The 15,358-nt window shown below is 33.0% G+C and overlaps 1 protein-coding gene across 1 annotated transcript in view; it reads left to right on the top strand.

Annotated features, from left to right (window-relative positions):
* Positions 1-13,852, top strand: part of LOC137396257 (uncharacterized) — a 396,156-nt gene extending 382,304 nt beyond the window's left edge. The window contains exons 6-9 of the mRNA XM_068082445.1: positions 3,641-3,749; positions 10,842-11,141; positions 11,373-11,561; positions 13,076-13,852. Coding sequence (XP_067938546.1) covers positions 3,641-3,749; positions 10,842-11,141; positions 11,373-11,561; positions 13,076-13,209 — 732 coding nt within the window. The 3' untranslated portion in view covers positions 13,210-13,852. The remainder of the gene's footprint in view (positions 1-3,640; positions 3,750-10,841; positions 11,142-11,372; positions 11,562-13,075) is intronic.
* Positions 13,853-15,358: the final 1,506 nt, after the last annotated feature.

Here is a 15,358-nt window from a genome sequence, read left to right on the forward strand (position 1 = left end):
GTGAAGCAACAAAAGACAAGAAGCAACATTTTTTGTCAGCAGAGACCGCAAGTCATGGACTGCTAGATTGCAAAACACTATAAATAAACTCTTTGAATAGATGGGAGCTCTGAGGAGGGCAGTGTGCAACAAATACAACATACTATTGCGCAACAAATACAATAGATTATGACATTTAAGCAAATGTAACTATGTACATAGGCTAACAATACGAAGCAATGAAGCATTTGTAGAAACTGAGAAAATATAACTTGTAAATGAATTTAGTTAGCATGATAAGCATCAAAACATGAATCACACAAATATACTCCACATGTGACTCTACTGTGAAGACCTTCAGCTTGCTCTTGCTCATCACCGATCAATATGTACAGCTTGTGCACAGAGCCAGAGACAGAATCGCAGAGAGCAAATTACTTTATTCCAAGTATAGATATGTTAGATGGTACATACTGCCTAAAGCTGAGCCATCATTTCCATGCAAGCAAACTTTCATCTATAGATATAAACTTACCAGGCAGAAAAACAGAATATAACCGGTCATATGTCATGACCAAACCTTGTTCTAACTTGAACAATCTATTACCAGCAGGCTGTTCAAAGTGGTCAGTAATACACACAGTATAGAGTAAACCTGCTTCTATTTTTCTTTTTAATTTTATTAAAAATCAGCGCTGATAATAATGGATTGTGGACCTGTAACACAGCAGAGTTGGCTTTTCGAGTATGCATATATGCGAAACTTAACCAATAACTTGCCAAATATCTTTACCATCGACATGCTGTGAAGCCTCGCATTGTTTGTGAAGGTCATATTTATTCATTTTGTTAAATCTAACATTTATGATGGTCAATGTTTCAAAAATCTTTTTTTAATAAAAAAACTTACCTGTTAGCAAACTTGAACTTATACTCCTGTCAAGCTGTTAGCAAAATGTAAATCTTTTACTTTTAAGACAGCTTCTCTTTGAAATTCGTAAACACTCCCTGTTTCATAGCACAACGTTTCACTCTCACTTTCGCAATCCGATTCAATCTGTTGATCTTCTCATTGGTCATTTAAGCCAACTAATGCGTTCTCCTATAACAATCACGACGTTTTAATTAGTTTAATCCCTAGAAGTATAGAACAATCAAATTGGGCCTAACAATCATTGCTCTGAGAATTCCGAATCAGACCCTCTGACGGGTAGATTAGTTTTAGCATGAAATAATTACACACAGTCATTATTCCGCAATATTTTACTATCTTGTTAGTTAACCCTTTGGCAGGGGAAACGACCAGAATGTCGTTTACCGGTTGCGTGGGGAAACGACATTTATGTCTATTTCGGTAGACGTTTATACAGCTGTCGTCTAGTAACGTTAAATAAAGGATATGAACACTTCATAGTAAGTTTTAAATATCATCAACAAGATATCAGTCGATGATTTACAATATGAAACGATTATCTGAGAGGCGTCGCTTTGTGCTAAAAGCTAAACAAATTGCGATTTTTCGGAAAAGATTAAAAGTTGGAAAAACCAGTCAACATCGGCTTTGACTTTCAAAACGGTAAAACAAAAGATTATTTTATCCTGCGATCGTTAGTGATTTTTTGTCTGATCAGAATAAAAATAATTCAAATGATAGAAGTGGTGTAAACTTTTTGGACTTTTATTATACTTGGAATATGCAGAGAAAACGATCGTTATGGTGGCTCGCACGGCTACGTTATAGCGTTTGACTCTACCGAAAAAAAATGCTTCCAAGCACTTCATACAGGGACAATTGCACATGGTTGTATTTTTTGAGTGGTAGATATGTGAATGAATGTATATGTACAAAAAATTTTGTTCATAGAAATAAACTTAAGATTTGAGCTATGCATGTTCATAAAATATCGATTTTATTGAATTTTTGAAAATAAATTACTTGAGTCTCGGTTGTTTTTAGGGGGGCTTATACCTGGTCAAAGGGTTAAGCTCAGTTTTGTCTTTCTCTCACTTAGCTTCTCTATTCAGACTCATCTTTAGCGCTGTTCAGTTGTTTTTTATAGCTAATAAATGGAATCAATAAAATCAATCATCAATCTCGGTTATCATTTGGATTTTTCTACAAATTATATTACTTACGTCATTTATTCTATACACAGTTATATTATTATTTTGTATAATATGCATTATGATTATTAGGTTAATCATAAAAATAATCATAGATAAGATAATAGATAAATAGAAGAATCAAACGAAAAGTTATCGTTTTCTTTTTTTACAGCAAGATCAGCACGGTCAAGGTAATCTTTCCAAAATTATGGCTGCAGTGAACTTACAGTCAATTAATAGTGACGATAATCATGAAAACCAACTGAATGCCGCAGTCGGTATAAACTAGTGATTAAGTGATTAATCCCTATATAGCAAACCAGCAGAATAGTGAACATCCTGTAAGAGGGGAATAGTTACAATCACGTACAGTAGAATTTATTATGACAGCGTGTGACTCTTAATTATGTTTCAAGGTATTTTTACCTTTTTACGTTAATTAAATTTGTATTTAACGTTCACTTATACATTATCTGTTACCTGCCACTTCATACTATAGTTCACTGTGGCTGTGTATCATATGCCAAATATATTATATACTAATAGATCCTACTTTGTCATTGATTGTCTGTTAGTCCTTGTAATATCAATGCACTGTGTGCTCTGTAATTTTCGCCATCTCCTAAATACTAGTTTGTTTCAAAGCATCATCGGTTCTTTAGAATCGACCTCCTAAACATTCTATTTGATGGAAAATGAAATATTTCCTGGGCGCTAAGCCAGAAGGCAGTCCATTAATGCAGGTATTTAGGATATAGTATGCTGAATTCCATGGGTTCAAGTTCTGCGCAAAGCATTGTTTTATTGACCGCTCTAATATCCACTCGTTTATTTCCTCATTATAACAGTTTCAAACACGATAAGAAAATATCATAGAGTTAACGTGCGAGTATAGAAATCTGTTGTAGCTTTCTGGTTTTATCAAAATAGTATTTACTAGAATAAGAGTAGGCCTATGCGAAGTTTACAAGTTACCAAACAAAGGAAGCTTTCTGAGAGCAGACTGAAAGAAAGCTTCATGTTTTGTGTATGGCTTGTTTATTGTCAATGACAGGCCGTCTCCAAACAATGTCGTCTATATTTGCATATTTGGAAGTTTTATTTTTTTTATAGACAGGCATTTATACATCTAATTACAAACACAAGAATCCGTCATTGCATGTGTTAAAGGCATTTGCTTCAACATATTGGTTTATTGATGGTTGTCGTAAACGCAGTGCAGCAATTTGTGCCGAAAATTTAGTTGGTATTGCATGCGTTTTAATAATGTATCAGCAATAGGCCCCAGGCTATCAAGTGTACAAGGCTATCAATTAAAAAAATGAAATTGGTCTGTGAAAAACTTAATATCTGGCAATTCTCTGCTTAATGCTAGAAATGTGTAGAAATTGCCAAACTGCAAGTTAAGTTTGCCCAATAAAGAAACTTTTTTAAAAACTCTAGTTGTGTCACAACTGTTTGTGAATAAACAATCCTGATAGACTATTAAGCTTTGAAAAATTTTACAATTTATTATTGATTTAGAATCAATGAGTTGTTTCATATTGTTTGACAGTGTGACATTGTTTCAAGCTACAGTGATACTAAAAACACCATACAACAGCTGGTTGATGAAGCTCTACCATCAATAGACATAGCTTCACTCAGCAAAGTGAAAGACAAGTGTAAGCCGTTTTACACTATTACAAATGCTATTCATGTTACTAACAAATTTATACTAACATATATATGTATATACTAACAGTTTTATACTAATAACCTTATAACCTAAACCCTTCTTAACCTTTCTTAGCTACTCCAAACCCTTCTTAACTATTTATTCACTAAATGTTTATTTTACTGAGACGATTAAGTTTTTAGTCTATTATCATAATTCTCATTCAATTTCTCATTCTCATATCTTATCATATTAAAAAACATTTAATTTGTCTCATAATTGGAATGTCAAAAATAAGAATTGATACCAAGATAATCGACATTACTTCTAGCTCAGCTTTTTCGACAAAACCTAAAAATTTGGTGCAGAATGAGTTTAGACTATTTTGGAACTTTTTGCTGACACTGTAAATAACCATTTGAGATATTTCAAGCCTCACAGGTTATAATTAATAAATATCCTGTAGTTTACAACATTATTGTTATTATTATTATTGGTATTATTATGTCCTGTTACTGGGTAGTTTTTTCTCAGCTTTTTGTCTGGGAGTATACTGGTATACGGTAAGGTTTACTTACCTAATACAGTCAAACATGGATAACTCGTCCACGGATAGCTCGAACACATGGTTAATTCGAACATTTCCTTTGGTCCGTTCCCACGTAATGATAAATTGCTATAGATAACTTGAACTCAACACTGTTAATTCGAACTGTTTTTTGCCCAACGGCTACCGAAACGATTGTTATCGCTTTAGAAAATCACTTTATTCAAAGCCATAGAGGTAAACTTCATCTTTTCGTAATTCATAAGCGTCGTTATTACCACCATCGGCAAAATATTTTTGTCAACGACTTTTCTAAAAGTTTGGTGAAAATTGATTTATACTGCGATACGATGAATAGCACGGGCTAGCCGGGTCACGCGCGCAAGGATTTTCGCCACGCACATACAAAACAAAAATCACATGTTGTTTTGTATGTGCGTGGCGAAAATCCTTGAGTGCGTGACCCGGCTAGCCCATGATGAATAGTTTTCCGACGTTGATTCCGTGTTGAATAAACGTCGGAATGTTGAATGTTTAAAACGTCTTAAAAAATGTTGTAATTAAACGTATACGTTGTCTGAGCTACAAAAAACTATTCATCGTTTGACCTAAACACAGAATACGTGTGTACATTCAATAAGTATCTATTAAAAAAGCGTGAGTGATATAGAATGTACCGTAAAACCTTTTAAAACTTCTAATTGAACTGCCTCGGAGTGTTGCTCTTAACGAATCCCAGGTAAAGTAAGGTAATCTGCATAAACTTCAAGAAAAAACGGCAAAATTGATCGTGGGTAAAACCCCAAAAGAAAAAAATGTCTTTTCTTTTGAGCATTTCAACAACGATCCAGTTTTGCCAATGTCAATCTGAAAAACGTCCTGGCAATAACATCACCTCAAACAACAAACCAATCTCAAGTGATAGAAAAATCTCTATACTTTTTCATGAAAACGTTTTAAACTTTACATTAGAAGCATTTAATTTGAAACAAGCCATTTGTGCTTTTGATTTATATTATAGTTTGTATATGTACATGTATCTACTAATAAATAAGTAAATATATGGACTTGTGACAGTGCTCTGATAACTTGAACGCTCTGATAATTCGAACACTTTTGCTCGGTCCCTTGAAGTTTGAGTTATCCATGTTTGAATGTATATCTAGTACTTTCCATTCGTATTTTGGCTGATACTGACAGAGCAGAAGATTGTATAGTGTCTATCTCATTTTTGCTGTTTTTGTTTTCTAAGAAAAATAATTAAAGTATTATCACTAGTAGCACTACCCAATAGATAATAATCATCAAAATTCTAATGTGAAACCTCTAAAGCTGTAATGAGTCTGAGAAGGCAAATAAAATATATGAATAATCGCGTTTTTGCAAGATTAAACTAAGTACAGTTGGCTGTGTAAATTTTTTCTGTGCACAGAGTATTTTTCCAGTTTGTTAAAGTCTAGGAATAATAGTCTACTTTATTAACTACACAAATCAGAAGTGTTTTGTATGAAGCCTTATAAAGGAGCACCGCAAGGCTCCTGGCTATACATAAACACAGTTCTGATCCACACTACCCGGCTCATGGTATGCCATGAGTTTAAGTAGATCCAAATGGTGATCTCCACAAACCAAGTCACAAGGGTAAAAGTGCTGCTGAGCTAATCAGTCAGTAAGGACAGGTATCAAAGAGTTCCATTGTGAATAAGTCTTTCCATATAGTACAAAAACATGGTTTCCGATGTCAACAGTAGCATTTTGTATCAGATAAAGTTGAATTTTGAAAAAATAAACAATAATATTAATGAGTGAACACCACACATAAACCTGAACATACCCAGTCCCATAGATACACGACCTAATATGTGAAATTAACACACAAAATCTATCCAAAACAATAATGACTTTGTTCAGTAAACTTTGTAATATTTTAGTATTAAATTATGTTATGTTGTTTTTGTATTATATTGCATTTTTTTATTATTTTGTATTACATTATTATAAGTTGTACTACCCTTTGTTGTGCTAAACTATAAATGCACAAAAATATGTTACTGAATATTATATATTACTAGCCTTTTATGTTATTATCCCATACTATCAACTTGTATTATTACCTTTATAAAGGTATCAATGGTATCACTCAGTTACACTTTTGTGTTTAACATGGGATTATCTTACACTGTGCTACTATATATTATACTTATTGCATAATAATATACTATGTTATTTATAATTAACCTAAAGTATAATGATCTAACAAACCACGATATATGTTGTTCGTTGGTCTATTTTGTGCAACAAACAAGTTACTACCGTTATTACAAATTAAATATTATTTAGTGGCTGAATGAAGATGATTAAACGGTCCAAAATGTTTGATTATGTGTTTTTGCTCATGCTGTCACACAACATGGTTTAAGTGAGCTTTATATACCTGTCATGAACTACTTGTGCCCCTATGTTTATAAAGTGGACCCTTACCATATGGGTCATTATCTCAGAAACCATGGTTAATCGAGTGTGTGAGATTTGGAATTATCTACACTAGCAGAACGAGAAAATTTTCAATATGGTCAATAAACTGAATGCACGTTCACCATTAGTGCGAAATAATTGTTCTGAGAAAACTGGTGTTAAGGTTTGAGAAACGAAAACTGATGCACAATTTTGCTCACAATTCAAAATGTGATGGCATCCAATATTAAGAATATGTGATATTTATATAGATTTCTAGATTCATATGGAAAAATATATCCTGAATTTAAAAATCTACACAGATTTTAGCTGGTTTTCATAGAAATAGTTTTATTTTTTACAGAAAATGCATTACTTATTCCTAATTTTGCAGATAATAAAACGGCTCAGCAGTATCGCGATTTTTGGCGCAGCCTTAGCACCAGCAACAAAATCTTAAGAAAAATAATAGCAGTAAGATATTGTACACTATCGGACACTATATCTTCCAATCTTGTAAAATCGAATAATTATTCTTTTCATTAAAACTTATAATAATCTTCTAAAAACGAACAATAATTCTTATAATTAAGTCTTATATTAAATTTATAGGAATCGTTAGGAAAATATCATCGTAATTTCTTTTTCTTTTACTGCTTTTGACATCCGTTGGAATATCAAAACACTCATTTAAGTTATCCAAAACGTCAGAGTTATCTTTAAAACTAGCAAAAAAGAATCAATTACTTTTATCGAACGCCAATTTTCAGTACTTCCTGTTTAGCGTAGGAACGGTTTTAGGGTTTTTCGGAGGGTTGAAGATGTCTATTGGCTAAACTGACTTCAGGTTTAGAAATATCTTTCTTTGAATGGTTCGGGAGCACGTGTCACAAAAAATTGTTGCCAACTTTATAAATTCAGTTTTGGCAGCTTCAAAGTCAGATAACGCAACTTCATCATTTGCGAATCACCTGTGGTTTTCTGAGATCACAACCCATATAGTCTAAATTTGTTGCAGTGTTGGCATACCAAGGCAAAAATTTTGTATTGAGGGCAATAAAAACCCAAAGTAAGTATTTAATGCAAACATCCTTTTGTAAAAATCATGAAAATTAAATATACGTACTGTACATATTGAAATTGGTTTTAAAATAATATTTCAGCCTTAGTAACCTTAGTTACCTACACTAACTTTAGTGTGTTTAGTAGTTAACATTGGCCAAAAAGTGTATCGTTACAATGTAATATTTCCTGTGCATATACTGTATGCAGTTTTCACCTTTATCGTAGTCGTATAGCATATAGGTTGAGTTTACCATAAATTAATCTAGCTTACCAAACACGTACTAAAAACTAAACTTTAGTACGTTTTTTAAATGTTTTGCTGAAATTCAATTTATTTATTGCTAAAATTGTGTCATTTATCCGTTGGCGGTTTCACTATAACTAATAATATCAGCTTGAGTAATATTGAACATTGTACAGCCAAAAATTCATCGTCTTCTACACCGTGGGCAAAGAATTTGTATAACAGGTCAGAGTAATTCAAAGGCACGCTGTGGTATATTGCTTTCTAGCAAAGTTTTTCACACATCAGTGTCCCGTTGTTATGAAAACTACAATATCATGATGACAAATGATTGCAAGTCAGGAAAGATGATTACTGCATCATAATTAGTTAAATTGTTGTCAAGGTTAGTTGACCATAATTAAAAAAAACCAAAAAATCACCTCACATTATTTTAGTTTCAATTGAAAACTGCCTTTTCATAGCTAGCGATGCTCTCTATGACATGTACCATATTGTAACTAACTATTTTACCTTCCCAGAAAGTTCCAGGAATGTTCCGAAAAGTCCTTGAGCTGTTTCATCGTGACATTTTCACAAAATTATTTGTAGACACATTTTAGCGTCGCAGCAATGTTGTGGGAAATACGTTGTTGAAATGTTCAGCAAACGATCTCGCATAACATTCCCTTCAATATTGCAGTTATTAGCTAACATCCCAGGAAGGTTACTCTTAGATCAGTGATGGGATGTAAATGCTGGACATTTTTAAACATTCCTATACTGTATTCACAATATTAAGATTATGCACTGATCATATCTTAGCCCGCAAATCTTAGTTAAGCTATAATGATCATTAAAATTTTAAATGTAAATTCACATAATTATGGTTGCATGTTCTGTTTTTTTCAGCCAACTACATTTGATTTTTATACCTATATTTCAAATTTTTATATAATACTTCAGTATTATTATACGGCATGATAAAGTAACACAAAATATATAGAACAAAATGAAATTATGGCCATCTAATCGGTTGTGAAGTTTTTATCACACTGACTTGTCATAACAAAGCATCCACTACTTGCGACTCTAATATATTAGCGCGGACCCTTACCGTATAGTTTTAATTTGTTCCAGTGTTGGCATACCAAGGCAAAGGTTTTGCATGGAGGGCAGTAAAAAACCCAAAGTAAATATTTAATGCAAACACCCCTTTGTAAGAATGATGAAAATTGAATATACATACTGTACATATTAAAATTGGTTTCAATATAATATTTTAGCTTTAGTAACTATATTTACCTACAGAAACTTTAGTATGTTTAGTAATTAGGATTTTCCAAAAAATATATTGTCACAATTTAATATGCCCAGTATGTACTGTATGGATTTCTTGCCTTTGAGATAACAATGTTATAACAAGTTGTATTGGAACCTCATCATTTTTGTGAAGTGTGAAAATTAAAATCTGTTATGGCCTTTATTTTTCTTATTCTCACTTCTTTTTCTATTTGTATTTGTTTGTAAATGTAATGAAAAACATATAAAGCCTAATTTGCTCCATTTTAAATATTTTTTTCATTATCAATGGAAGACCACTTCAAAAAATTGTGTGTTTTGTTAACATTCTAGCTAGAACGCTGCAGAAATAAATTTTGCTAATGTTATCATAACGTGTTAAAGAACATTGTTATTGAATGCCTTGTTCCTGAAATGTTACTTTAAAATGTTGTGTGGATGTTTACACTGAAACAATCCGTAGTAACATTCCTGGAACATTCGATATTAATGTTCTCTAACAATGTTATGTAAATGTTTTCTAGCAATTTTATAATAACATTAGCAAAGTTTATTACTGTTTTATTTCACTGAACGTTATGATAAGATTTTTGCACAACATTCTGCACAATAATCCTGTGACATCGCTGAAACATAATACTATAATGATCATCAGATAACGTTTGTAGAACATTACAAAATTGTTTGCTTTCTATGTTATTTTACGATAACATTACATAACATCCCAGGAATATTGTTGTTAGTTGGGATAGTCTGTATTAATGGGGTATAAGACATTGTATGGATCTGCATTAATTTAGACTTATTTAAAAGAAGGAAACCTGAATTCAGTGATACACACTATATTTATCATAATCTTTATACAACCACTAAGACTTTATGATATATAAAACAATGTTGACAGTCTAATATAAATGTTCAACAAATCCATGAGTTTCAACTTTTATTGATTTGATAAGAAATATGCTAAAGAGGCTTTCCTTATACATGGAAACTGTATCATTACCATATCAGTGATAGACTCATATACATAACTCTGGTAGTAAAATTACCCTCTGCTGATTAGCTGTCATACTCCATATGTTTCTATACCCAGCCTTATAGATGGCAATAATACATGAATGCCATGCTGCCTTGTAATTAATGTGAATTTATTGAAGCATCAGGGTAGGTAAAATAATGCAAATAAATTACGAATGAGTGGTTTTCAAATTATTTTTTTCTGATTAAACTAATAAATAAATATAATTGAAAAAACTATTATTTTCAATTACGTTTAAGCAAAAAATTATTCAAAACAATAAAAAATTTACACAATCTTTTGCATAGACACTTTTAGAAGCAGGTTATAAATAACAAAAAAGTTTCTACAAACTTTCTATAAATACATTTGTGACAGTGCAATCAGAGTGTTCACTTGAGTAGCATCTTCATATCCACTATTAGTGTTCACACTCAATTATTATTTCTTGCATGCATTTCACAACGCACTTTTCCATTATTCTTAGGTGGTAGCTGTGAGATAATGCTAGAAGTTGTCTCCACTGATGGGTTCCTGATCGATAAACAACTCAAGCTTCGACCTTCTAAACCTCTTCCAAAGTCCCTCAAACTCCTTCACACACTCTCTTTACCATCATATCCTTTTTCAACAAGAGTCTGGAACTCTCAAATATTAACTGGAATGGATAATAAAGCAGTAGCTACTATTGACAACAACTACCAAGTAAAAGGCTCATTCATCACATTCAACAACTACCCTAGAGCAATGGAGGTCTACAAGGACAGACTATATACAGCAGTGTATGGTAATCCTTGGACCATGTATGTACATGATCAGCAGGGAAAGCAAGTCACTTCCTGGACTCACAATGACTGTAATGTCACCTACATCACAGGCCTAGCCATCACTTGTGATAAAGTAGTTGCCCCAGACAGAAATAACAAGCTTCTCATCATCTACTCACTGACAGGGAATAAACTCAAAGACATTTATTGTCCTCAGCTTAGCCAAAATTGGGTCTCACTCTGTGTTGCAGGATCAAACAAGGTTGTTGTGTCTGATCATGGCTCATCTCAAGTCTGCTTGATAGACATCTCTCATGGTCAGCTGCTTTGGACTTGTAAAGATGTGCCTCATCCACAAGGAGTAGCATGCTATGGAGAGAAATATGTCTTGGTGGCAGCATACAACAGCAGCACTGTGAGAATTCTGGATAGCTCAACTGGTTGGTTTACTAATAAATGATATACAGAATATGTGCGAGCAGTTGTGCTGACAAATGTGCTGTACAATCTAGTAATTGATAGATATACTAGTAGATACATAGTGTTGATGTAAACCCATGTAATGCTACCCTGTCCACTTCTCATAGGGAGATTAAACACTATACATATTAATAGAGAGCTCTGATAGTCTACTTGCTATAGACTTAGTGTCAGCTTATAATTCAGAGTAGCTGTATAATTTTCACTATTTCCCCTTAATTAGCCAATTATGTTGGATTTGTCTGCACGCTCAGTATTCTGTCACTGATCAACTGAATATCATATAATTTATTGGAATGATAGCCTGTGCTATCATCAGGTCTCAAAGTTGTACATAAAACTACGGACAGTCCTGCTACTAGATAGGAAATTAGAGACACTTACAATGTAATCCTAAGGTATGGAGGGACATACTTTCTATGAGACAAATTAAAAATATTTATAGGTTTAGCTTCTTAATGTAGAAATTGCTTTTCAATCTATTATTGCTTATGATGCTAAGGTAAAAAGAGAGCAGTGGTTTTCTTATGCTACTATAAGCAAAATAAACTATGAACTATAAAATATAACTATGAATAAACTAAAATAATTTCTATTCAGTCGCTCTGTAAAATTTAAATTCAATTTTAGACAAGTACACTGTGTCTGGCAGCTTGTTTAAGTACAATAAGCTAGGTGTAATCTTCTATATGTAATTCACATATTTTTATAAACCAATTAATTTTATGTTGTCAATGAAGATTTTATACTTGCTTGCTAACCCATATCAGTTAGTCTTGAATTGCAGGTCACAAATATTGTTTCCATCAAGCTTTTTACACTCTGTCATTGGCTCCGCTAATAGCTGGTATTTGGCATCATGCCAACTTTCTGTGACTGTAAGATATAGCTTAATTTGAGGAACTAGTTATTCGCACTGAGCTCATAAGCAGTACAGGTGGTACTCAGTCTATTTGTATTCTGTAAGATACGCCCCTGAAAGGGCAACATGTCCAGGGAGCTGAGGCTTGCTCTCCAACCATTAGTTTTAGGGGCGTACTCTCAGCTCAGTGTAAACATAACTCTTTAAGGTAGGGCATAGCTGAGGAAGCAATACTTTTGAAATGTAAAGCTCATCATGAATAAAAATTTAATAATATTTCTAACGCACATAATGAAATTGAGAATAAAACTTGTCGGAGTTGTTTGGGTTAGTTTGGAGTTTGGGTTGCAGATGTAGCCTTAGAATTTGATGGAAACATCACTGTAAAAGTTTCCGAGCAGTCTTTCAAGACACCTCAACTAATTAGCTGTGAGGAGCATTGGTGCAGTTCTATGGCAGCGCAGTAGTTGATATTGTTTTATTTGAGGAAGGATAACTCTTCGACTAGCTTTTTTGCTAAATAACGGAAGAGTACAGTATAAACCTTCATATAAATTATATTAAAGAATATTAAACTCAAGGGTATGCTGAGACTTTTGGATTATATTGTAGGTGAGGTGGTCTCAGAGCTGACTGACAGCACTATTGAGAGTGGTTGTGTGTATGACATGGACATCTCTGGAGACAGACTAATTGTAGCTAACCACCTTAGTAAGAACATAGCAGTCTTCCAGTTACAACCATAGCTCCTGCTTCATCAGTCTGAGTTGCTGCCTTCTTGCTTATTATAAACTATTAGCTACTCTACATAAGTTAGATGGATCTACCCATCTTGGGAATGGTTTCGATGTAATGGTTGGCCCCTCAGTAAAAACACTGATTTGCTGTACGCAACAAAGCTCAATGTTTCCGTCATCATTAGTTGTCTCCCTTTGCCTTTACTTTGCTCATTATGATTGGTTAGTTCATGAAGAAAATTTGCATTTTATAAGATTCTTGGATTTTTGATCTAATATTTCAACAAATCAATTAATAATAATATTTGTTTTGACAACTTTTAATGCTCATCATGAAGCTCTTTAAGCTTTAAGAACAGTGATCTAAGATTATTAACAGTGGAAACTTTACAAGATAATGCTTCCTGTTGACTAAATATGTTGAATATGGCTTGGCTGCCTTGCAATAAGCTGACATAGTGTTGATATTAGTACACAAGTTCATTAAATTATATTATATGTCAATTTGACATTGTACTAGCTTTATCAACAATAACTTCATTTTAATTATTTACCTATTTGTTTGTTGTTTTTAGTACTTCCTGTTTCATATCAACTAACACAATCAAAACACAAATATTATGTTGTTGTATATATTAAGTCTAATTTCATATTACTAGTTCATTAACTGAGTATGTTATTATATTCAATACAATGAAGATTAGAAAAAACCTTTGTTATTGTATTTCTACATATTTCAATCATCAGCCATTCTACAAACATCTGTATTTATTATTTTGAAGTCATCAGTATTTATTGACTCACGTCTACTGCTGGTCTCCCAACAATGTTAGCACTAAGGGGTTGTTGTAGAAATAGTTTCCCTTCCTCGCGGACAAACTTAAACAGAATTTTAAACGTTTTCCTAGAAAGTATCAGCATTATTTTTCCATTTTAGTCGTTTTTTATATTAGAGGAAGTCTTATGGCTAAAATGTTTCAAGATTAAAATTGACAAAACCTGATGGCCTGACAAAGAGAGTATGATTCAAATCAATGGACTAATTCACAGAGATAGCTCCTGACATGTTAAGCCTAAAAGTTATTTTGGCAGTGTGCCAAATCTACCAGCAGAAAGTTGAAATTCTGTGCATATACAAAATATATTTTTCATGAGAAACATTCTTATTTGCTAAATTAAAACATGTCCATAGCATTTTTTTAAGATGTAGCTGAAAAGATTTTTTTGAATCGTTGATCCTTGCCATTAAACCTGACTTGAAAATGCCGAAATGAAGCTTGTCACTTCAGTAGTCATGACCTTTGCGCTTGTGACATTAATTTTAACCTAACAAAACACCTTTAACCCTACAGGATGAAAACATTCGTTGGTCATAAAAATTTGTGATTTCGCGAACAGTCAGTCCGCGAATTATTAAATTCAGTGAATAATTAGTTCTATTTTTAATCACAAGAGAGAATAACTACTGAATCAAATTGAAAACTAGTCGCTGGCCTAGTTTTTAATGTAAATACTAAACGTAATTGAAATCAACAACATTTTTAAAATCATTGCCTGAGCTTTGAGCTAACACCATTGCCACTGCATCACATTTATTTACAAAATTATTCGAGGTTGTCACAACATATGCAGAATGGTGTCATCGTGAAAATAGCCTCTAGGCAGAAGTACTAAACGTAGCCGAGTTCCAAAACTTCTTTAAAATCATCGCCAGACTTCGAGCTTTATTCCCATTGTGTCAAACTTCACAAAATTATTCAATGTTTTTACAAGTTATTCAGCATGGCTTCAGCAGCGCAAAATAGCTCTCCTAGTCCAACTCCATCAATCTCTAATACCGAAGTCAAGGACGATCATGATTCTGATCTGGACATTATGGTATGTACATGTATTTGACTTGCAGTGCAGATACGGTTTTCCATAATCAACTGCATTAGTTAATTCTTTTGTTTTAAAACTGATCGCTTTCATCAAATACTTCAGCTATTGTTTTTGTACTTCCTCAACACTCATTAATATTTATTCTTTTTTGTGTCTACTGCAGATTGAGAATGAAACAACCCACTCCGATTACCAAAACTAGGGACAAGTAATATTATTCATCAAGGCAGGAATATTGGCAGAGAAGCAACCAGTCAACCTAGACCCCTTCATCGAC

This window comes from Watersipora subatra, chromosome 5 (assembly GCF_963576615.1).
Source record: "Watersipora subatra chromosome 5, tzWatSuba1.1, whole genome shotgun sequence".
Classification (NCBI taxonomy): Eukaryota; Metazoa; Bryozoa; class Gymnolaemata; order Cheilostomatida; family Watersiporidae; genus Watersipora; species Watersipora subatra.